This window comes from Parasteatoda tepidariorum, chromosome 1 (genome assembly GCF_043381705.1).
Source record: "Parasteatoda tepidariorum isolate YZ-2023 chromosome 1, CAS_Ptep_4.0, whole genome shotgun sequence".
In the NCBI taxonomy this organism is placed as follows: domain Eukaryota; kingdom Metazoa; phylum Arthropoda; class Arachnida; order Araneae; family Theridiidae; genus Parasteatoda; species Parasteatoda tepidariorum.
In genome coordinates this window covers 45556825-45580381 of record NC_092204.1, presented here as the reverse complement: position 1 = coordinate 45580381, position 23557 = coordinate 45556825, and the positions used below count along the sequence as shown (strand labels likewise).

Below are 23557 nucleotides of genomic sequence, written 5' to 3'. Positions count from 1 at the left end.
TTATAAAACATGAGAATGATTATCGGATAAAAATAATACGCAATCTTTGATTTTGATTATTTTATTTCAATTTTTAAAGTTCAGTGAATAATACTGATACCATTTGTAAATACATATTCTTTTAGTTATTTATTCAAAATATTGTAATAACAAAAAAAATCCAAATATGTATTTCAAAATCTGGTATTTTTTTATATTGGCGTTTTAAATATATAATTTCGTAATAATAATCTGATTATTAAATAAATAATGGATTATTCGTTAAATGCTAACCTATTACAGGTTTCAAAAATCATTTTAAATAAATAAATAAAAAAAGTCCTAACGCATGGAATTCCCGTCATCTAAAAAAAAGCAAAAAAATCCTAACTCATGGAATCACTGTGAATCCTGGGGTTCCGCGGAACATCTTTTGGGAACCGTTGGTCTGAAATATCATCTCAGTTTGTTTGTTTTTAAAACCGAACAACAGAATAAAATCCACCCTATTGTGAAAGTTGACCTCACAGATTAAACTTGATTCATTGTCACAACTTGCAAAAACTTCAGCACAACACAAAACAAGTGACATCCGCTTAGGAAGAAAGAAAAAAAAAAGAGGAAGCGTCTAATAAATGAAATTAACCCGCACGTTCCTACTTTATTAAGATCTGGCACTGCAAATTGGCAGTTCGTACGGAAGCGGTTAACCCATCCCCTTGTTCACTCACAATTTCTGGTTAGCAGCAATAAAGGATACTGACTCAGTATATTCCAGGATCAATAGCAGCGTCATAGAATGATTTAGATCACTTTTTATAATTAATAAATGGGCATCGAATCGAAGAAGGAAAAAACACAAAAGCAGCCACAATAGAGATCATAATTTAAGAAAGAGTACTCGTCTCTAATTGGTAATGATGGTGTTTGGTTACATCATTTCTTATTTAAAAAGTTAGGACTGCAATAAAATTTCGAATGTTGAAATAGTAGTACAATCGATGCGCATCATCATTTATAAGTACGCTGTCGATTCGAAATCAATTATTGTTTTTTCTTGGTAAGTTTAAAATAAAATAATAATTGCGCCAATCTTTTTTCTAGTAATTAAAAAAAAAAAACTCAACCTTTTCTACATTATATATTAAATAAATAATCCCAAGAAACTGAAGCAGTAAGATTTAACTTTGATTAAAAATTTCTACAGATTTCATGTAAAAATAACCTATTGTTTATTTGAGATTATGGGATTACAATACAATAATAACATTTGTCGTGGTAAAGAGTAAATCCATTGCCTCTAACATATGGAGTCTCACACTTTTAAAGAAAACAGAAATAGAAAGAATTATGAATGAAAAATATTTAAAAACGAGAAGAAAAAAAATATGGCATGAGGGAATAAAGGGGAATCGAAATATGATGTAACCAAAATACCCGCCACGCCAATCATGCATTTTGTGCCACGACAGACGTTATGCATTCTCTTTTTGAGACACAATGGAAATTGTTGGTAGAGATAGGCAGAAGAGATACAGTTGAATTGTCGGCTTCAGTGCAAGGCATTAAGGGTTTGGGGCGCCAGGTGGGTGTGATGTGGGAAAGCTTTGTACCAGGAACAGCAGTTGGTGTGGGGTGTAGGAAATTATGTTCTTTTCGAATATTGTAAAACCTCTCTTGTTAGGGAAACAATTCGCTTTAACAAGTAAAATCGAAGTTTTAAATGTGAACAGGGCTTGAGTTCCTTTCCGATTTACGAGAGACATTTCAAAATAAAGAAGAATTATCCAAAGAGACAAAAATAAATTTTTATATAATGCGTCGATGTTTCTAAAAAATATAATGTAAATTGTAAATGAGTTAAAAATGAAAGAGGAATAAGCAGAAAAAAAATTACCAAAATTAAGTAAGAAAAAAAAATGTGATATGCAATATTTAATTGAGAATAGTAAAATTTAATATAACTTTCCTCAAAAGTTTTCAAACAACATTTTGTTTATTTTTTATTAATATGAATTTATTTTTTATTAATATGAATAAATACATTTCACGAAATCTGTATTTCCAGAACTTCATGTAATGAGACATTCGTTTTTTTTTTTCTTCCTTCCTCTCTAATTTATAATATTTGTTGTTTTTACTCGAAAAATATGCATAATTTTCTCACCGTTTAAAGAAACGAACCTAAGAATTAAACGAACAAACATAATAATCATTTCTGCGATGGGGAAAAAAATTAAGTGAAAATACTTGTAATTATCAAAAACAAATCGCGGCTTCCAGCTGTTTAAAAAGAAAACCCTACAATGGAGCACTTCGTAACACACAGAGATGCACTCAACGAAATTTCTACAGAGGGGGCGGAAGAGGCCCCCTGTCGGGGTTTTGATTTCCTCGAGTGGCAAATGGGCTGGCCCAAGGGTCGTGAGAATCCAGGGGAGACGAAATACAACCTAATCATTCATTGTATTTAAAAATGAGTAGAGGGAGATAGTATAGAAGTTATACATGTCATAAAAAATAAAATAAAAAAACTACCTCCCCGTAGTGTGAAATATTGGAGTGTGTTAATGAAGCTTATCTTACGAACGAGTTTCTTAGCTTTCCAAATTCTAACTCACACATTTTTATCATAAAACTAATAGAATAAACACACCCTTAATTCATTTTAATTTTTGAGCATTGATATCAGATTTTTTTTGGTAAAATTAAAACTTTTACAATTAGAAGCTTTTATTCATTTATTTAATATCCTTATTTATATAAGTATGCAATTTGGAATTTTATTAATGATTAAAGACTTAAGTCATGGAGTTATATATATAACAAAATAGAAAACATCTGTCTTTCCACAATATACATTTTAATGTAACGGTGATTTACCTTTTATATTGAGACTAGAGAGGGAGGAAAACTTGCTGCTTTAAACGCAATTGACAAATTTTTTTCAATCTATAGTTTCCTATTTTTATAGAAAAACTAGTATTGTGATTTTGTAAGTGGAAAGTATGCTGGTCAAAATAAAACTTAAGTTTAAAAAAACGCGTGTACACATTTGAAACAATGTGAAAAAATTACAAAATTAATGTTAATATATACGTTCAAGTACTGCAATGAAGTACTTTTTTCAGTATTGAAACTTTAAAGGAAAGATATTCTGTGTTTCGCTTCGTAACTTTTATTGAAAAACTGGTGATTCTACAAGTGAGAGCTGTGATTCTACAAGTGAGAAGTGTGATTCTACAAGTGAGAAGTGTGATTCTACAAGTGAGAACTGTGATTCTGCAAGTGAGAACTGTGATTCTACAAGTGAGAAGTGTGTCCGTAAATATTTTCAAAAAACCAAAAAAAAAAAACAACAACAAAATATGTCATTAAGTTAAATCAACGTAAAGAAGGCAAAATTAATGAAAACATCGACATAATACCGTTTCTGTACTGTAATGAAGCACCTTCTTCAGTGTCGAAACTCAAAAGAGATTCTGTGCTTCGCTACTCAAAGATTCTCTTTCATTCAGTGTTTCCACGCTGAAGAAGGTACTTTATTACAGTACCGAAACAATAATTGTACTACATTAATTGTCACATTGTTGAAAGCACTAAGTGAATAGCAATTAACAATGCTTCCATAGCAGCGATAATAAAAGAAAACGCTGACAAATATCTAATACATAAACCAATTACTAAGCTCCACCACAAATGCGTAATAAACATCCACACAATCTGGTCTAATAGAGGGAATAACGACAACAAATATTTCGCATTTACTTCAGAATGAATGCTTATCATTCTCCCACAGAACCATTTCTTCAAGCCGTGCACACGACCCTAGTGTATAACCATGCACCACACAGGAACAAGAACATACCAAAACAGAAAATTAAATTCCAGAAGAACGGTCACGCCGACACACAACAAACAACACAACAGGGAAAAATGCAACGGATGAAGCAAAAGGGGGGTTTAGTGACAAAGCTCAAAGGATTTACTCAGCATCAACAATGCACCACCATTCCGGGCTCATACACAAATATGAAGATCGGACAGCAACTTCCCCCCTCCCTTAAACCCCCACTCCCTAGTCCAGTAGCAGAAAAGTAATTGCTTAAATAGGGAATAAGAGGAGGAAAAGGTGGTCCGAAATTTCTTTTCGGATGTGGAAATTCCACAGGGAATGGAGAAAAAAAAATGTGAGGTAAAGTTTATCAAAGAAACAGGGACATTGTTTGGTTGCAGGGGGTTGCAAATCGTGTGGTGGTGGAGGCTGGAATCATGGTGGGGGAAGGCAGTGATTGAGGTGTTCCAAGAGAATTCCAGTCATTCCAGAGAGCACAGAGAGATGAGAATACAGCAGCTGCTGTTATATAAGAAGGAAACGACCATTGCAGACCGGCTACTTTATCAAAAGTCCAATCTATATCGGGATGCATAGAAGATGATAAATAGCAATAAATATGTTTATTGATTGGCTTCATTGAGTCATTATTTACGATTTATTAAACCAGACAAATGCATTTTCCTTTTTGGCTACTTTTGTAATATTATTTAGGCGTAAAAATTTATTAAAAAACCAAGTTAACGTAAAAAGGAACAGAAGCATGATCGAATTTAAAATAGAACACTTAAAATGTGCTCTTTTCTAACAACTTCCTTAAGAATAAGAATTTAAAATATTGAAGTTCATGAAGGGTTAGGTTTCGCTAAAAGGTTTTTAATTTTTCGAATAAGAAAAATAAGTTAATAAAATTAAAAGATATGTGTTCTGTAATCAGAATACTATTTCAATATTAATTAATAATATTACAACACAAAAAATAAAGAGAATTTATTGCTTGTTAGATATTAAAGACAACATTAAAAATAATAAAAAACATATACATAAATAAAGAAATAATTAATTAAAAATATTTGCTTATTATGTTAGAATATTAAAAAAAAACACAAAAATAAAGTGAGTTTATTACTCGTTTGATATTAAATAAAATAAAATGACTCTATCTAAAATGATTTTTTAGTTTAGCTTAAAAATTTTAGACAGCAGTAAATCATTCTAAACTATTCTCAACCTTCCCGGAATTTATACGGAAGTCTAATTTCTAAATGAAGCAAAACTATCAGAACTTTTAGATAAATAATAGGTTTAAATGAGATGATAACAAAAGGCAAATATAAACATTTTATTCTTAAATAATTTGGAAAACAGTTAATTCATCTCGTGATATTTTATTTGGCCACAGTCCATAGTCAATACAAAAATTCCACCGTCTAGCCTTATTCTTTCAACAGAACTAGTAGCCGCAAGAAATGGGTGGCAAGTAATTTAAGACAGCACCCCTACTAAGCTGCGACGCATATAAAACGATTTGGAAAACCATAAAGTAAAGATTCTACTGTATTCTGTTTTGTTTAGCTACACGCTTAACCCCGCTCTCAAAGCAACAAAAATACATTAGTTACCGCTTGCCCATGATTCCAACTGCGATAAACATAAGAAAAGCTTTTTAAAAAAGAGTGAACGGATAGAATTGACAAAATTTTCAAAAGAACCAAGATCGTAAATATTCGAAATGGTCACTGAGAACGTTTCTAACTGCCCATAACTTAACATCCCTGTGGTTATAGACGCACTCATCAATTTGGTTACCTGGCCAAGCATGTTAATGCTTAAAAAAGTAGAATACAAAGAGATGCTTTTGGAAAATGACAATGCCCTGCTATTGTTAAACCACACATTACTATAATAAATAGTAGCTCAACCACCTAAAGTAAGTTTATGACAGCAAGGTTCGACTAGAATTCTCAACTGTTTTTCGACCATGTACTTCTGGTAATTCATCCTTGGCGATTAATTTCCGAAATATATAGTAAATATTTCTAAAATAAATAATAAATTTTTATTTTAAGTCGTAAGAAAGTATTCTGATATTGCATCAATTCTTATCCGTTTTTATAAGAATTGAGAAAATAAAAAATATAATTTGCTATCAATGCAGTTAATTTTTTATAAACTATAGAGCTAATTTTTAAATTTTGGAAGATGACATTTTATCATTTGCACTACTTTATCTATTTATTCTCACTACGTTTCCAAATAAGTAACTAAGTTTATAAACTGATTGTACGGCTAACTGATAAAAACAATATTTTTTAAAAATATTTCACAGCAACAACTTGGTGCAGACAATGTAGAAAATTAATAAAAGCCTATGTAATTATTTCAGTTGGAATCACCTGACAACATTTTATAGTCTGTAAATGACGAACTTCGTTTTTATAATTTATTCAAATTCAAACCATACATTTTTATTTCTTCATTTTTCTTTAATCGAATTTTCAAATCGTTTGCTTTTTTTTTCTTCTTTTTTTTTGTAAGCAGCTATGACTGGTTTGAATTAGAGATTTTATTCTAAAAGCTAAAATATTCTTAAGAATCTAACATATTCCAAGACAATTTCGACGAATAAAAAAGGGGATTGGGGAGCGAAACAGACAATGCAAGTTATGCAGAAATGGAAGAAAGTAAAACGTGAGGAGAGAAAAAGTAGACTAACGCCAAAAGAAACATAGAAATGCTGCACGCAACGATAGGGTAAATTGCTTTTTCAAAAACAAACAAGACAACAGAAACAAATGCATGCACGATAGAGCTGGTTATGCATTATCTAGATATACATAAATATTTAAGCAAGAATTTCAATTCCCGAGAAAGACGACGCGTCAATTCCAAAAAAAACAATAAAGTCACCGAAATTCTTGTAAATCAGCCGAAGCGGATATTCCATTTTTGGTAAGATATTTTCTCCTTTGCAGGACGTGAGGTTAAAATATATAATGTGATCAATTGCGGAAGGAAAGGATTATTTTTCCATGACACAAATGTCAGAGTTTGCAACGGTCGGTCATGGGTGGCTATTTATCTCCCTACTTAAATGTCCAGGGAACGGCCAATCCTCAAAGCTTCTGGAGTTTGAGTAATGGTCAAGTATGAAAAGGGTTTTATAAATAGTTAACATTTCTAGTCCTACAATTATTTGGTGCTAGATCATATGTGTCACTCTAGTTAATAACGCTATTTCGGTTCCGAGTTTCATTATAAGCGAGTTATAGATCGAAGCTACTTTTACATGATTTATGAAGGAATATAAATTGTGGCCGGACGCCCAAAGTATTACTTAAAACAGAAAAATTATTATAAGTTGGATTAAACTAGTAAAGGAACTAGTTTAACAGATTCGATAATTTAAGAATTATATCCTTATTTGTATTTTTATCTTGACAATATAATTACATAAACCAACATCAAGTTCCTTATCGTTTAAAAGGATGTATTATGTCAATTAGATTAACTGTGTGATTAAAATTTTTTTTAATAATGAGACATACTATATAACGATATCATATATATATTATATATATTATATATAACATATTATACCACGAGACATATATATTAAAAAAATTTAAAATTATATATAATAACAATATTTTTTGTAAGGTAGAGCTTGTAGTTTTATTTTAATATAGGTAGTAATGTAGCTTTATTTTTATATAGGTACACTTTTTATATAGGTGTTCTAACTAATCTCAAAATTTGTTTGTGTCATAGAATTATCTTTTTTTTTCCCCTTCTTGTTTAATAAATATTTTTATATACCTGCGTAGATACAAACAATTATAAAAATTTCATGAAATATTAGCATTAGTAGAATCCAGGGGAAAAACACTTTATTTTTTAATAATTGTTGCAATATTTATTGTAAGTTTCACACATAACTAAAATATGATAAAACTATAATCTAATTGTCTGATTAAAAGAAAAAAAATTCGTTCGTTTCAAAAATTCATAAAAGGGAAATAACAGTCGACATGTTTCAAGCTCTCGAAAATAGGCACCCATTTTTAAGACTTGACAAACGTGAATGAGAAGAAACAAAAGTGATTTGTTCTTCTCATTCACAACTGGCAAGTCCTGAAACTAGGCTCCTATTTTTGAGCGCTAGAAACATCTCGACTGTTATAGCCATTTTGTATATTGTTTATAGCGAATGAAGTTTTAATCAAGAAAATCTTACCACTTCAATTCCTAGGGATTATTTATTTTCCATAATCTAATTGGTTACAATTTTAAATGGAACACATTTCAAGCACGCAACGTTCCGTACAAAATGAGTAGTTTCACATTTCTCATATTAAAATTTTTATATTTTTTAACACACCTTCAAAATTTCACAGTGACCTTGAATAAACAATTTACTACCCATGACTCACAATAAACAACGAATGGGATTATACTTTAAAAAAAAAAATTAAGGGGAAAAAAAAACAGGTTTACTTTGAACGGTATGACATCATAACTTCTCAAAGTATTGAACAAGAACCATAAACAAAATTTCGCAAAAAGAAATGTAGCGTTAGAAGTAACAAATCGCTTAAAAAGGTCAAGATGCACCCAGGGTGGATCATAATCTCGATTATGAAAACTGTCAGGATAGTTTCCGGTTATTTATGAAAGTGAAGTGAAAACCCACCTTGAAACATGTTGCTTTATTAACGTCCATAAGCGAAACAAAACATCTAACCTGGCGCCCACTCAACGCCCACCGGAGATACCCTCATAAACACCCACAATACCATGTTTATGGTAGCTTTTACAACTATTTTTCAGTTTGATGGAAAGAAGTTTAGTGGGCATACACCCGTTAAGATAGCTATACCATCCCTAGAAGTTGGTGGAAAGTGAAGCATTCCAATTAGTTTGATGGTGCTGTCTTGTACTTAAAAGACATTGATGGCCGATAAATTTCATTTTTGCCAACTGTTTAGATTCAGGACAATAAAATCTTTTCCGCAATGCCGCCCTTCCTGCATGGCTTGAATCAGTTTGTGTAAATGTTTCTTTTAAATGTCAGTGATACCATTTGAAAAATTTAGGTCTTACAGCAAGAAACTAGGAAAAAATATCGCAATCATCTTAGATGGTAAAGATGAGGTTTAGTTCTTATTCACGGCTAATTCTTTCTTCTCCATATCAGAGTCCAAGAGACCACTCTATAAGATTACGTTCGACACAATATTATTAACTCAGAAACTACTTTTTTTTGTACGCAAACATAAAGTTATGAGGCTGTTGACTGAATAAAAATATATTTGGTTTTACCTTCGATGGTCAATATTTTTAATTTCAAGAAATAATAATTTAGAAATTCGACTCAACTTGTTATAAAGCATTCTATTTTAATTAACTTCTAAACAGAAAACACAATTCTGCCATGAAAGTTAAAGGAAGAACAAAAATAATTAAAAACAGGGCGATAGCTCCACATTAATCTGAGAGATAATTAGTTGGCTGGCTACACAACCATCTTATAAATTACGTACAGGTAAACTGTTCTTATAAAATATTACATTTTTCATATAATGCAATGGGAAATGAAACACGACCGTTCTATTGAGCCATCACGGCTCATTTAACATAAAGAGCTTCAATGAAATGTACACAAGTTGCAGTGACAGTGACAATTTGGAAATATGACTCATATAACTAGTAACTTTCAAGAGTCTGAATTTTAAAAAAATCTTACCTTTTTAGAAAGTTCCGGTCCATTCTCCATTGCATACATTATTGCTTCTGAAATTTTTGTATCCAAAACACTAAGCACTTCTTCTATATTATAGGAAGCCACAAGGCCGGATGTGAGCCTCTCTAAGCCACTCACAAAGTCACTCCAAGGCTGATCTAGCTCAGCCACGTGAGCAAGACAACCCCGCACAACATTTAGGCAGTATCCACTGCAGGGTTTAGTCCTCGCGAATCCAGCGCACTGAGAACAATAAACCAATTTAGTAAGACCAGCGTTGCAGTCTGGCCTGAATTGCATGTTGTCTGTGACACCTATAACAGAGATACCGACTTCGAAAGCCTCGATTATAGTCCTGGCCACGCTGAAGGATCTTTTCACCTGGATGGTGATCTGGTCAGCAATATCCCCGAAAGGTCGGATCTCCTGTTGGGTCTCACGTAAACACTCTTTGTAGTCGTCACTGAAATCTTTCAGTTTGGGATTTATGGAATGGTGGTAGACAAGAGGGAAGAGCATGTCGAAGAAGGCCGAAATCCGGGACTCCAGTTCCTGGGATTTTCCCGAGATGTATTCAGCCAGATCGTCGTAGAATTGAGAAACTGGTTCACGTGCAACGCTGTCCATTTTTTTGTATACCTCCGAAAAGAGGACGTTGGTGTTGTTTTGCGAAACGTGAATCATTTCAAGGAAGTTTTCTGAAAAGAAAGAAAGAAAATATTTCAGGGTGCGTAGCCAAATCTTTCAACAAAAAATAAGCACCTTTTTAGTACTTTTTAAGAACTCAAAAATATTTTTAAGCACTGTGTACGTTAACAAAATAAAGACTTTACATGATTATGATAAATTAACTAGTTTCTAACAAAGAACTCTTATCTTGCTTACATTAGCCAGCATAAAAAGATTCGAGAGATTTTTCAGTTCGATATCAGAGGGTTGAAAATGAAGCCTGAAATTGAAAGTATCTTGCAAGATGCAGCAAAGTTGCACGTGAGAATGCAATAATCTTACTGAACCCAGCTCAATAGACGCACATGCACACTCGCCAGTATTTTATCAAACAGGTAAAATGATTGGCGCTTTCATACGCTTTGGATCGACGGTAAGCCGAAATGGATTGTTGTTGAATGAATTGTGAAAATGTAGGATAGAACAATGTAAAAAGCACTCTTTTGTATAATAGGTGGCGAAAATCAACATGGCAAAGAAAAAAAATCTCATTTTCGAAAAGGGAAAATTAAGCACTTTTTAAAAACACCCAATGAAAAAAGCACTTTTAAAGGCTTTTAAAAAACGAAAATCGAAAATAAGCACCTTTAAACACTTTTTAAAAACGCTACGCACCGTGTATTTTACACTTATTTGATGTAAATTGTACCACGAAACATTAATCTAAACAGACATTTGGTAAAGACGAATGTTAAGAATAATTTAGTTAAACAATTTATTTTTCTTTGTAACTCCATTAAAATGTCGCCTGACTTTCTTAAGCTCCTCACATGATATCAGAGATTAACATGCCTCAATATTAAAATTAACAATTGTTAATTAATAATTTTATTTCGTGTTTTAACAAGCGTTGAGCAGCCGACTTAAACGACTATAAATGTTCCTGGATCAAGCATTGGGACAGACTAGCCTTCGTGGAGGACTTTTTGATGGAACTAACTCGCATTTGCCTTACAAGGAAAGGAAAACCACGAAAACTTCCTGAGATCAGCCCGACGGCAAGGGGATTCTCACACCAGATCCGTCTGACACTGAGGATATTTAATGTCAGCATTGTGGTCGGTGCAAGCCGGGAGCAGACTTCGTATTAACCAGTCACCGCTGAAAATCGAACCCGGTTCATCACATTGGAAGGTGAATGTCCCCCCCCCCGAGTCTCAGTTGTTAATAATTGCAATTAACAATTATTAACGAAAATGATTAATACTTAAAATAAAGGTTTAAATCACAAAATAATAAGTGCTGGTATAAGTTATGAGCTATAAAATACTATTACAAATTTTGCAGCACCATAAATTTACATATTTCGTAAAATTATATTTAAAAAAATATTCAATGAACCAAAAAATTACTTGACCTTATCTGCCATCAACATATAAGATCATTTTTTCAATCTTTAGTATTGCATAATAAAAAATAAAAAAAAGAAAGAAAAAAAAAGAGGAGTACCAAAAGAAGCTTAGAAAAAAAAAGTCGAAAACAGAAAACTTAACTAAAAAAAAATCTGTTTTAACTTAATCTCATCTAACAAGACTTAATCCTAAGTAAGTTCTTTTTTTTTACAATGTCAATTACCCGCAAAGCTGAATTCGAGTCACGCGCCGGTGATTCTTTGTGTCTTAGTGATTTAACTAAATATACATTCAACTTTCTTCCTCATTTTATCTGATACTCTTTAATCTTTATCAGTTATCTTAATATATAAAGTTAAGCGGCTGTGGTAAAGTGGATCATGCAATTCAATAAAAGCCTATAGCAATAAGAAAGCTATCAGTTTTATTATATCTGTTTATATTTATTAAGAACTAAAAGATGAATTCGTAAAATGAGTTGAAACAAAAAAAAAGGAAATTTTGCTGATGAAATACCAGTTATTAGGTTAGTTTTGAGATTAAAAACAATACTATGAAGCACGAAATGTGTTCATTTTGCAGAAAGGAATTACCATTTAAAAATAATATATAATATGCTTAAAGTGCTTACCAGCAATGTACTAAAAATTCAATGACATTTGGAACTGCCAAAAGATTTGGCATATAAATATATGCCAAATCATATGCCAATATAAATACATTGGCATATGATTTGGCTATAAGAACTCCACAATTCCGTGTAACGTAAAACAATAAGAAAAGCATTTCATGTTCAAAAAATAAAAAATTTAAATACTAATTTGAAAGGTAAAATTACAAAAAAAGTTTTCAGATGAAAGTTGTAACAATAATGAAATAAATCTATAATAAAAAATGCATATACGTTACTGCAAACGTCAGAAGTCTGGTAAATTCAACGTTTTACCGGCAAAATCTAAGATTTACTAAAATGGCTAAATAACTCCTAGGAGAACCGCAAAAGCTTGGTGAAAGTGCGAAATGGAATCAGATTAAAGCTTACTTCAAGTTTTAAGAAAACTACTTTGACAGAAGCTAGATTTTACCAATAAATCTAGGATAACGTAATGAACTGTAAAAGCCCGAACCCTGGTAAATTCTAAGTATTACCGATAAAACCAAAAATTTATCAAAGTGGCTTGGTAACTCCGAGGTTTTACCGCAAAGATTTAGTATAATTCCTGAATGGAATCATACTAAAGATTACTTTCGGACTTTTACCAAACTACTTTGGTAGAAGCTAGGTTTTACCAGTAAAATTTGGATTCACCACATTTCAGGTTTTCACCGTAACATATATCAAACAAGAATTATTGTTCAGAGGTGGTAAACGTGGTAATCTTATGCAACAGCGCTGGAATCTATCCTTTCACGAATAAAACAAAGAACCGTTGCCAAAATCGAACTAGACTAACAGAAAACTTCTAAGCTATTAAGAACGAATTGGCGAAAACCATCAGCTGTTGTTAACGCAAAAGAAGAAAGAAGAAAAAAAAGGAGGTTATTAACTACATCCTTACCAACTTCAACACTACATCTTTTCAGAAAAAGATTCTGCAGATACATTTTCCGGTTGAAACGCTTCTCAAAACTCCTTTTTTCCCTCTCGATTCGGCAATCCTCCTCAATGAGTTGGGAAGAAAAAAATCAATGAAATTCTGCGGCAGCAGGTGGCCAGAATGAATGATAGATTTCCAATACCAACTTTACTCTGGACTATCGCTCATCAGGCTTCCAGAACTAGAGATGGACTTTTCTGGCCTGCTTTTTCAACAGAAATAGGAAAGATAGAAACAAGCCGAAGAGAAATTATTGGACATAAAGGAGGCAGAAACGATTTCGATGAAGAATGTTCAGAAGAAAGAAGAAAAAAGTATTAACGCGCAAATGAATTCTAATGAAAGCCTCCTGGCTGTAAGAATCCCCGAAGGAAATTTAATTAATTTAGAACGCCACTCCTGGTGTTGTTGTGTTGATATCGGATTTGTTAGGTAGAAGGAACATTTATTTAAGGTCTAATTGTTATTTTATTTCGGTGTGACAAATTGTTTTAGAGGAATATTAGTAAGAATTAAATTTAAATTATCGTGCACATATCAGGATATTGATTCATTTATTTATTTAAATTTAAATCTTTACACAATGAAATTATAAGCTTTATTTGTTTCCGGTTTAAATTTTTTCATATAATAAAAGAAGAATTACACTAAAACCTAAGTATTTTGTGAAAATATTTCTCAAATTTTCTATATTTCGGAACGTTTTGAAATATATTTGTTCTAACTTCTTGCTTATGCGATACCATGGTTCAATGTAACACTTTATTAAGGCTGCAGTCGATGTGTATTGGTTCAGTGAAGAATGTTGCATTGAATAAAAAAAGTCATATTTAAAAACAATAAAATTTAGTAAGTGTAAACAATAAAAACAAACAATATGATAGTGTTGGAATTCCTGATAAGCCTCCCATGCCAATCCGTTTCCTACCACACAATCAAAATTATTGTGACAACAGCGCCCTCTGTTGATCAAGCAGAAATTCGTAGCACATAATTATAATTCATGGTCATAATATTATATTTCAGCATTGAACCAATTTTCCTGAGGATAATTAAATTTTGATACCATTTAAAAAAGAATTTCAAAAATAATTAAAATTAAAAATATATAAGAAAAAGCTACAAAAATGTAGGGATCAACACTTTTTATCCACAATTCGAAAATAATGTTAAACAATTAATTTTAGCTAATTCATAAGTTCAATAATTTTGTGTACATTGTTTTGAACTGCTGTGTAATAAACGAACCAAAACAATTATTTGCGTTTTTAACTGTCTAATAGAACGACATTTTCAGTTAAAAATAGACAAAAACATAACTACTTTAAGCAATATAATTATTCATTATTCCAAAGACATAATATTCATTCCAAAACAGGGAAAATCCAAAAAATAAAATGAAGAAAAGGTTAACACTAAAAAAGGTCTGTTATAAACCGAGATTAACGTATTTTGGCATGAAATCACTTTAAAGTACATCCAGTAAAACGTAACTAATAAATCTTTCATATTGACGTAGAAAACAAATGCCGCGTATTATTCTATCAAACCTACTCTAACAAATTAACATAACCACACCACCAATGACTCGGCTTAAAGAAATCCATTTATTATCATAGAACGTGATGAAAGAAAAAATAAAAGGTGACAAATAAGGCAAATTTCCATTTTCTTCTCTGGAAGACCCTTAAATGGGTTCCAATTCCAGTAACTGCCAACAATTTTCAAACTCCAAGCGTTTCAATCACGAAATCTATCGCGGCCAATGAAACGAAATAAATTCAGCGACATTTTCTCACTAAATCATTCCACGCCAGCTTGCTGAAGCGACAATTTTGTCTCCAGTTTTGGGTGCTCATAACTCAAAAAACGGGAAAAGATCTTCACCTATCATTTCACCGGGGCTCAATTCTCCCGTTAAATATATATCTTTCTCTCTCCCACTCAGCCCGGGAGCGACAGAATAAGTTATATCGTGACTTTAATTTATTCCCGATTTCCTGTCTTCCCGTAAAAGACAACAGAAGATAAAGACGTTACTTTTCTTAAATGGGATCGCAGGGACTTTGCTCATTAATCTATCCCCTCCCCATCACTTCATTTTTCGTTCTCGCTACCTATAACACCCTTTTGAAATTTTCCTGCGTGCGGTCTGATTACGGAATCCTGCATACGCCAGAGTGCAAAGGTAATTAATCACACAACGCTTTTTTTAAGCTAAAATTTATTTTTTTAAAAAACTTTTTTTTCAAGATATATTTTGAGATATTTACTTTTCTGTTAAAGTGTAATCTTAAACAACTCCGCGCGGACGAACCCAACATATTGAGTGAGCAAGGATTTCCCATTTAATTAAAAGCATTATTAATTAAAATGAAGCATAATGGAAGAAAGCTAAGAAGAAAAAATATAAGTGAGAGTTTGAAATCACCACTTTATAAATGAATAGTTTATTGAGTGAACCCTAAATATGGAACATTGATTTAGTCTAACTCTAACAAGGTGTTAAATATAAGAGTTTTAAATTAAAAATATGTTTTGTATTTTTACGTCAGAGAGCAACTGTAATTAATCATGCAACATTTTTTAAGCTATAATTAATTTTTAAAAACTTTTTTTATGATATATAGTGAGATATTTACTTTTCTGTTAAAGTGTAATCTTAAACAACTCCGCGGAAGAACACAACTATGGTTTTCCATTTAATTAAAAGCATTATTAATTAAAATGAAGCATCACGGGAAAGAAAACTAAAGATCGCAGTGGAAGAAAAATTTTAAGAGAGAGAGTTATAAATCCCTCGAACTTCATCAACGAATAGTTTATAGATAAAGTCAGTCCTAAATATAGAACATTACTTATTCTAATTCAAACAAGTCTTTATATATGACAGTTTTCATTAGAAAATATGTTTTATACATTGTTTACGTCAGAGAGCAAAGGTCACGCAACATTTTTTAAACTAAAATTCATTTTTTAAAAACATTTTTTTAAAGACACTTTAAGAAATTTACTATTCTGTTAAAATGTATTCTTGAACAACTTGGCGGAAGAACACATCTTGTTGACCAAGCAGGAACTTCTTCTTTAATTAAAAACATTAAAGAAGTACAATTTTAAGTGAGAGTTTGAAATTCAGCAACTTCAGCAATGAATAGTTTATGAATAAAATCGCCCAAGTATAGAACATTAATTTATTCTAATTCTAAAAAGTCGTTAAACATTACAGTTTTCAAATGAAAATAAGTTTCGTATTTTTACATCAGAGAGCAAAAGTTATTAATCACTCAACAGTTTTCAAGCTAAAATTTATTTTTTTAAGCTCTTTAAGATATATTTTGAGATATTTACCTTTCTGTTAAAGTGTAATCTTGAAGAACTCCGCGGAAGAACACAACATATTGAGTGATCAGGGTTTTTTTCATTTAATTAAAAGATTTATTAATTAAAATAAAGCAAAACGGTAGAAAACTAAAAAGCGAGCGGGGAAAGAACAATTTTTCAGTGAAAGTTCGAAATCACTTATAATCAACGAATAGTTTATAGATAAAGTCAGTCATAAATATAGAACATTAATTTATTCTAATTCTAAATATATCAGTTTTATATTAAAAATATGTTTTGTACACTGTAAAAAAAAAAAAAAAAAAATCCGAATCAAATTACAGTGAGAGCGTCATCCGAGAAATGCATTTTATGTTTTTACAGTGATAGTTGTTTAATTACAGTTATTTTATTCAGTTGCATCAGTTTTTTTATTACAGAATTCAGTAACTTTATAGTAAATATTACTGTAAAAATTAAGATACTTTCTATTCCGTACAAAATTTTACTATAAAATTACTTTTACAGTAAAATCTACCGTCGTCCTGAGTGCCGGTACTTTATACCGTAATTAGACCCCGAAGTTTTTGCAGGATAGGTAGTGTCTTGCTTTTTCATAAATTGTCTTTTCTTTCAATTCATTAAAACGAAGTTTAACATGTTATTTCATCGAGCTTTTAAATTGTGCAAGGAATGTGTGTAAATACAGGTATATGACCATAACAAAATGAATTATGTAATAATGAGAAATAAGAAAACATTCAAAATCAGATTATCTAGCGAGTTATGTTACAAATGTAAATAGCTATTTTCTTCCACAAAAATTTTCCACGCATTGAGAATCAGAAACAGTGTACAAAATTGCTTGTAATTTATTAAGTTAAAACTCAGTACAAACAATCATATTCTTTTTAGTTGTAGATTAAAAAATATTCACTAGAAAACTTACTTCACCATTAAATAATAAGTAAATAAAAAGTGAAATAATAATAAATGATATTTAAAAATGCGAATCTGAAAGTAAAAATGAAAATTCGGATGTCTATTGATTTTTGTTCTTTCCTTTTCCCGCTTATGGGTGCCCTTAAGTCTTAAATTGCCCAGAGAGACTCCATGAGCAAATCTGTATTTTTCGCTAAAATGGACGCAGCCTTAGTTCGATAGCACTTTTCATCCCTAAATGGGCAAAACGTAACTCAGCTCGTTTATTCTTTACCCAATTTGGAATTCGTGAGCAAATTTAGTAAATGACTTTTCTTTAGGAAAGAGCTACGAAAGATTAAGCAGAGGCATTCATCAAATCTATTTTCTTCTTCAAAACAAAAAAAGGAAAACAGAAGAACAAAATATTGATATAGACATAAACAAAAGCAGCAGAAAATTTTTCTGTAAGATGCAAGACTCCATCGCCTAAATGGGAACCTGTCTTTAAAAGAAAGGGACAAACATTTTTTAACTGAAAATTGCGAAGCAGTAGAGACGATATCAGTTTTTCTTCCTCTTCGATGGCTAACTATTAGGTAAAGAGCAATTTATTTAAAGAGCATCATAAAATGATAATGCACGTAACATATCAATGGGGGGGGGGCATTAACAGAATGGTTCGACGTGGTTAGACTAAACATCCTTTAATGATTCAATGATTATCGATGGCTAACCACTAAAGAACTAACAGGACTTTTTTTTTTAAAAAGAAAATTAGATTTTTAAAGTAAAGCAAACTATTTAAAAATTGAGTACAGGATATCATGGACACAGGAAAGAAATGATAACATACAGCAATCCAATAATTATTACTTAAATTATTTTTTTATTGAATCTAATTCTCGATAGCAAAAAAAAATCTATTTAATTAAATATTTATAGGTTGAAAAGAAGTAAACATTTTAAACTTTCAAAGGATACAACGCCAACATGATGATATATAGCAACAAAATAATTATTATTTAAATTATTATTTCATTTAATTTATTACTTGACAGAGCAAAAGCTGTTTAATTAATTATTTATAAGTCAGTAAGATAAATATAGCGCCAACTTTCATCTAAATTATTATTTTATTTAATTTAAATTTCGATAACAAAAAAGCTATTTAATTAAATATTTACAAATCGATAAAAATAAGCTACATGGTTCCAACTTTCAAAGGATACAAAGCCTACATAATGATATATGGCTACACAATATTGTCATTTAAAAGAAGAAAAAAGAAGAGCCTTGCGAATTATTAGTTTCCTAAAATAAATAAAGCATCCAACAAACGCAATTTCTTAAGAAGAGAAAAAATAATAATAGGGAATCTCGTTTTTTCTTGTCAGTTTTTCCCTTTTTATTTTTTTAGAAAAACCCGTTCATTCAGCCAATAAAGATTTCCCTCACGGATTTATAAAATAATGGATTATTCTTCAAAAGAACCACCGAAAACTTTCCCTTCATTTTAAAATACACCTGTGCTTGACAGGTATAATAAAAGAATGAAAAGAAATAACAAGAATTTCGATTTATTCTTCCATAATTTAATTCATTTCAATAAACACTTCGTCAAAAAACTTATTCATTCTATATTTTCTTGATGTCATATTGATTACTGGGTAAGTTGTGTTCTTACAAGTCGAAAATAAAAACAGAATTACATACAGTAAGCATTAATAATTACATAATCATTATTTATCGCTGTCTAAAATTCCTATAATTCGGGAAATTTACACCAGAAAAATTTTGATATTAATACTCCTTAACATTAAACACACATGTAGCTTAACTTTATTTGATGCAATGCGTCTAGTCTTATTATTATAAACTACCTAAAATATAAAACTATTTGCTACTAAACGTCAACCGAATTTTAGCAACCACAATTCTTTAATTAACACAGAGCTAAGGTTGGGATAGCCTGGTCGGTAGGGCGCTGGACCCATGTCCGAGAGTTTGTGGGTTCGAACCACGACTGCCGAAGATTCCTCGTGTAGTAAGTAAATGGTGACTGATGCGGTTAAATCTGTCGAGTCGCAAAGTCCTCCATATTCCCATAACAAATCAATACCTCTGGGGGGAACTGGATTGGAGGTCGATCGTTCTCTGATTCTGGTCAAAATTACGATCTGTGGATGAATGAATGGATGTATGAATGGATCCGCCCTATAAACGGGTGCGACGAATGTGTGTAGCAGAAATCGAATTCTTGGCCTTAGATGGCGCCACTGGAAAAACAAGAACAATCGCACCCCACTGCCTAAAACAGGCATACGTCAACAACACAGAGCTAAAGTATCTCTTTAGTTTAAAGGCTAAGATAGGACCTTTCTGTGCGAGTGGTCCCACAGTTCCGCAAATTGCAACACTCTGCAGAGTAGAGGTAGCGGATTCGAATCCCGCCGTTATACAGATGTATCTTTATGATATCCTTCTCAAATTTGTGCTATTTATTCTTCAACAGGACAAGGGCTTATAAGCCGTACTTTATCATGAGCACACAAGCCTTCATACACTACATAAATAAAAGGCAAAGATCGCAGTTGCTGATATATCGCCAGACTAAAATGATGACTGTTGAACCGGAAATGTAAGGTAATATAAGGTATTTATATCAGTTTTTCCTACCAAGCATTTTTCTGGCAATTAAAAGTAACAGGCCTAATTAAAACAAGAGGCAATTTAAGAAAACAAATCAATAAAATCAATAGAAATAAATTAACCTAATCAAGTGCAATATAAAACTCTACATAGGAAAAAAAAATCTTTTCATTTATTCTATTCCATTGATGATATTCGAATTGTTCTAAATGGTGCACATATTTTTTAGCACAACAAAGGTTAACCACCTTGAAAATTATCAACGAAACAAATAATTACATAATGGTCGTTGCAGCTAAATTATCTTTAGAATATTTGATGTTTTGACACCCAAGTATACAACAACTTAATAAAAACAAGTAGCAATATGGGGGGGGGGGAATTAGATAGCAAGCTAAAATCAATAGCAATAAATTAACCGCATCAAGCAATATAAAAGTCTACATTGAAAAAAAAAATCATTTCATTTATTCTGTACCATCAATGAGATTAGCATTTTTCTAAACGATGCCGCACATTTTTTAGAGTTTCGCAATGAAGGTTAAGCCACCTTGGATATTATCTAAGGAACAAATAATTATACTATGGTCGTTGCAGCTAAATTATCTCCTAAAATATTTGAGACTTTGACACCCAAGAAGAGCAAATACAGGTCAGAGAAGAACATGAACTACAAAAAAATTAAAACATTATCTTCGACCGCAGATGCCATTATTTGCTGGGATAACACTGTTGACTTTTAAAGGTGAAACGAAAATTCCACATAACCGCCGCGTTATCTTCCAAAAAGTAAACAGTAGAGGTGCAATAACTACGAAAACACCCTAGAAATCAGAGATCGTTGCTTTGAAATGGCAACCGTTTTCTCAGTGACAACAACATAACATAAACCGATATCATTTTATCCCTCCCGTAAAAAATGTTATTAAAGAAAAGGAGGCCACAGGCAAGGTATGTATATGGTACGAAGATAACACCTCCTCAAGAAGTCTCAAAATTCTTCCTCCCGTGAAATGACAATGGAAAAGTTTCGGCATTTTTTCGCCCAAATTACAGTAAAAATTCTCTTCTAAACTCATTAAAAACTGTAAGTACTTATTAGGGTGTTCTTAAGTAGGGGAACAGGGCAAACATTTTTATGGACTTGGAAAGTTTTGGAAGCTGTTAAAAGTGTAATCGGGCTCGTGCAGAAAAATATAGGGTGCTTTTTTTGTTTTTTTAAATCATCGTAACTTGTAGAACTTCATGCAAGTAATGTAATTTTCATTGCGTTAAAAGTTGTTAAATTCCGGCGTGTGCTCTAACTTAGTTACAGGTTTGCTGGAAAAGACTGAGAGGAAATGAAAAGCAAAGTTATGGAAGTTTTCCTTCGTTATAAGCATCTTAAGCTTTTGCGAGTGCTCTTTAATGACTACCCCCTAATTTTTATTATATATATATTTTTTAATGATTACTCTATGTTTTAAAAATTTAAATTCCTTCGCAAAAAATATTTAATAAAAAAATAAATTAATTTAAATTTTAATTAGCGGTCTCTAATGAGTATATTTTTCTACTTAGTTTTTTGCAACGAATTCTGAAATTATATACATCAAGGGCGGTGATTATGTATCACTTTTGACAACAGTAAAATTAATTATTAATATCAAGAGAATTTGTAAGGAATAACGAAATCAAAACACTGAAATAGTAAAATGAACTTCAATTGTAATCCATTAAAACACCGTTCGTTCAAAAAACATGTTAATATGAAGATTTCAGCAATGTGATTAGAAGCGAATTTCATTAAAATTTTAAATCGAAGTTTTCCGCAATTGAAAGTTTGGAGGAAATATATGCTTAAGAAGTCGTTTGCAACAATAGGCTTACTTGGAATTTATAATTCGCAAATTAAATAAATTTTTTACGTGTGGGCGACCCATTAGGGAGATTCCCCTAATAATTTAAGCAATAGCACGATCTGAAATTACCAGTTCATTCACTTTTGTGACAAAAAATTTAAGTCTATTGTAATTCAGAGACAAACATCTACTTTTGGAACAATTATGTGGAGTGAGTTGGGTACAATTGGCTAAAAAAAGTCTGTTTTGGACATGCTACTATGCAGTGCAGGAGTTGGAGAAATTGGGAGCCACAATTGGGTATCATGACATTAAAGAATCATGACAGGGTACTGTAATAAAAACTTCAGCTAATGGATGATCATCGTCAAATGGATGTTAAGCAGGATTTACAAAAATGAACATTGATCACCGCAATGCTTTAATATTGCTCTGAAGCCTTTGTTGGACACTTTTTTTAAGAAATCAACTATAATATTAGAATAAGAGCTAAATGAAAGCTTCAGCATTCAAGGAAACTTCTCACAGGGAACTCAAATCCCTGTTCAGTTCCCCAGGGAAGAGGATAATCAAACGTAAGAGCTAAGATAGAACTAAAGAGCTTATACAAATTTTACTCGTGCTAATTGACAAAAGAAGACATACTCTTTCCTTCATTTTATATATACATGAATTTTCTTTTATGCTAATTTTTCAAAGGCAAAACGGTGTTGTATATAAACTACGAACTATACAAAAAAAATTTTAAAAATTTACACAATGTTACTCATTAAATGCACACAAGAGATTTTAGATTTTTTTTAAAAAAATAATTTTAAAAAAACGCACTTTTCTTTGGTAGAATTAATGCAGTGATGTGCCCTGTTTCATTTCAAGTTTAGGCACGCTACGCTACTCCAAAAATTTCATTCATAATCATATCCGGTAGGTAGTAAGTAGAAAAGGAAGAAAAAAAATCAGAAAGGGAACCGCAAATACTTCAGACATACCTTACAATCCAGATCTTTATGCATTATATTTATAAAAAATATATAAAAAATACAAATAGCATCTCTAAACGTGTGGGGGGAAAGGAATAAGATAGATGGGTGGGTAAAAAACCACCACGAGGGAGGCATCCCAAGGGTAATCATATGATGCCCCGGTCCCCTTTTACACCTGGGGTGTTCCCCGACTAGGGGGCGCCACCGAGGGTAACAGCAAGTAGCCGCGGCAAGAATGTGCGAACGGACTACATACCTGAGATCATATTTTTTTAACGGTTGCCTGATCTGGACAGTTGCTGCTTAATTGAACACCCAAGGTTGAAACGATCAGTTTTTTTTTTCTTCCATTCTTCTCTTTCCATCGTCTTCAACATCCGGCTATTTCCTGTTTATTTTGTTATTGAGAGACATTTTTGGCATTCTTAAAAGGCGGTGATCTCTATTTTAGCCGTCTGGAAAAAAGTCTGTGATAGAAATAAAAATAAAAAAAAATAATAAAAAAACAGGTGGGTCTGGTTTGGTGAGAGGTGTTTGAAAATTTAGGAGCATGATTATTACCGTAATTGTCGACGCTTTTCTTGCTTCTGCATTCTTCGT

The 23557-nt window shown here is 31.7% G+C and overlaps 1 protein-coding gene across 1 annotated transcript in view; it reads right to left on the bottom strand.

Moving 5' to 3' along the window:
* LOC107446074 (division abnormally delayed protein) overlaps window positions 1–23557 on the bottom strand; it is a 161551-nt gene that overhangs the window by 80712 nt on the left and 57282 nt on the right. Inside the window, exon 3 of the mRNA XM_016060607.3 lies at window positions 9561–10255. Coding sequence (XP_015916093.1) covers window positions 9561–10255 — 695 coding nt within the window. The remainder of the gene's footprint in view (window positions 1–9560; window positions 10256–23557) is intronic.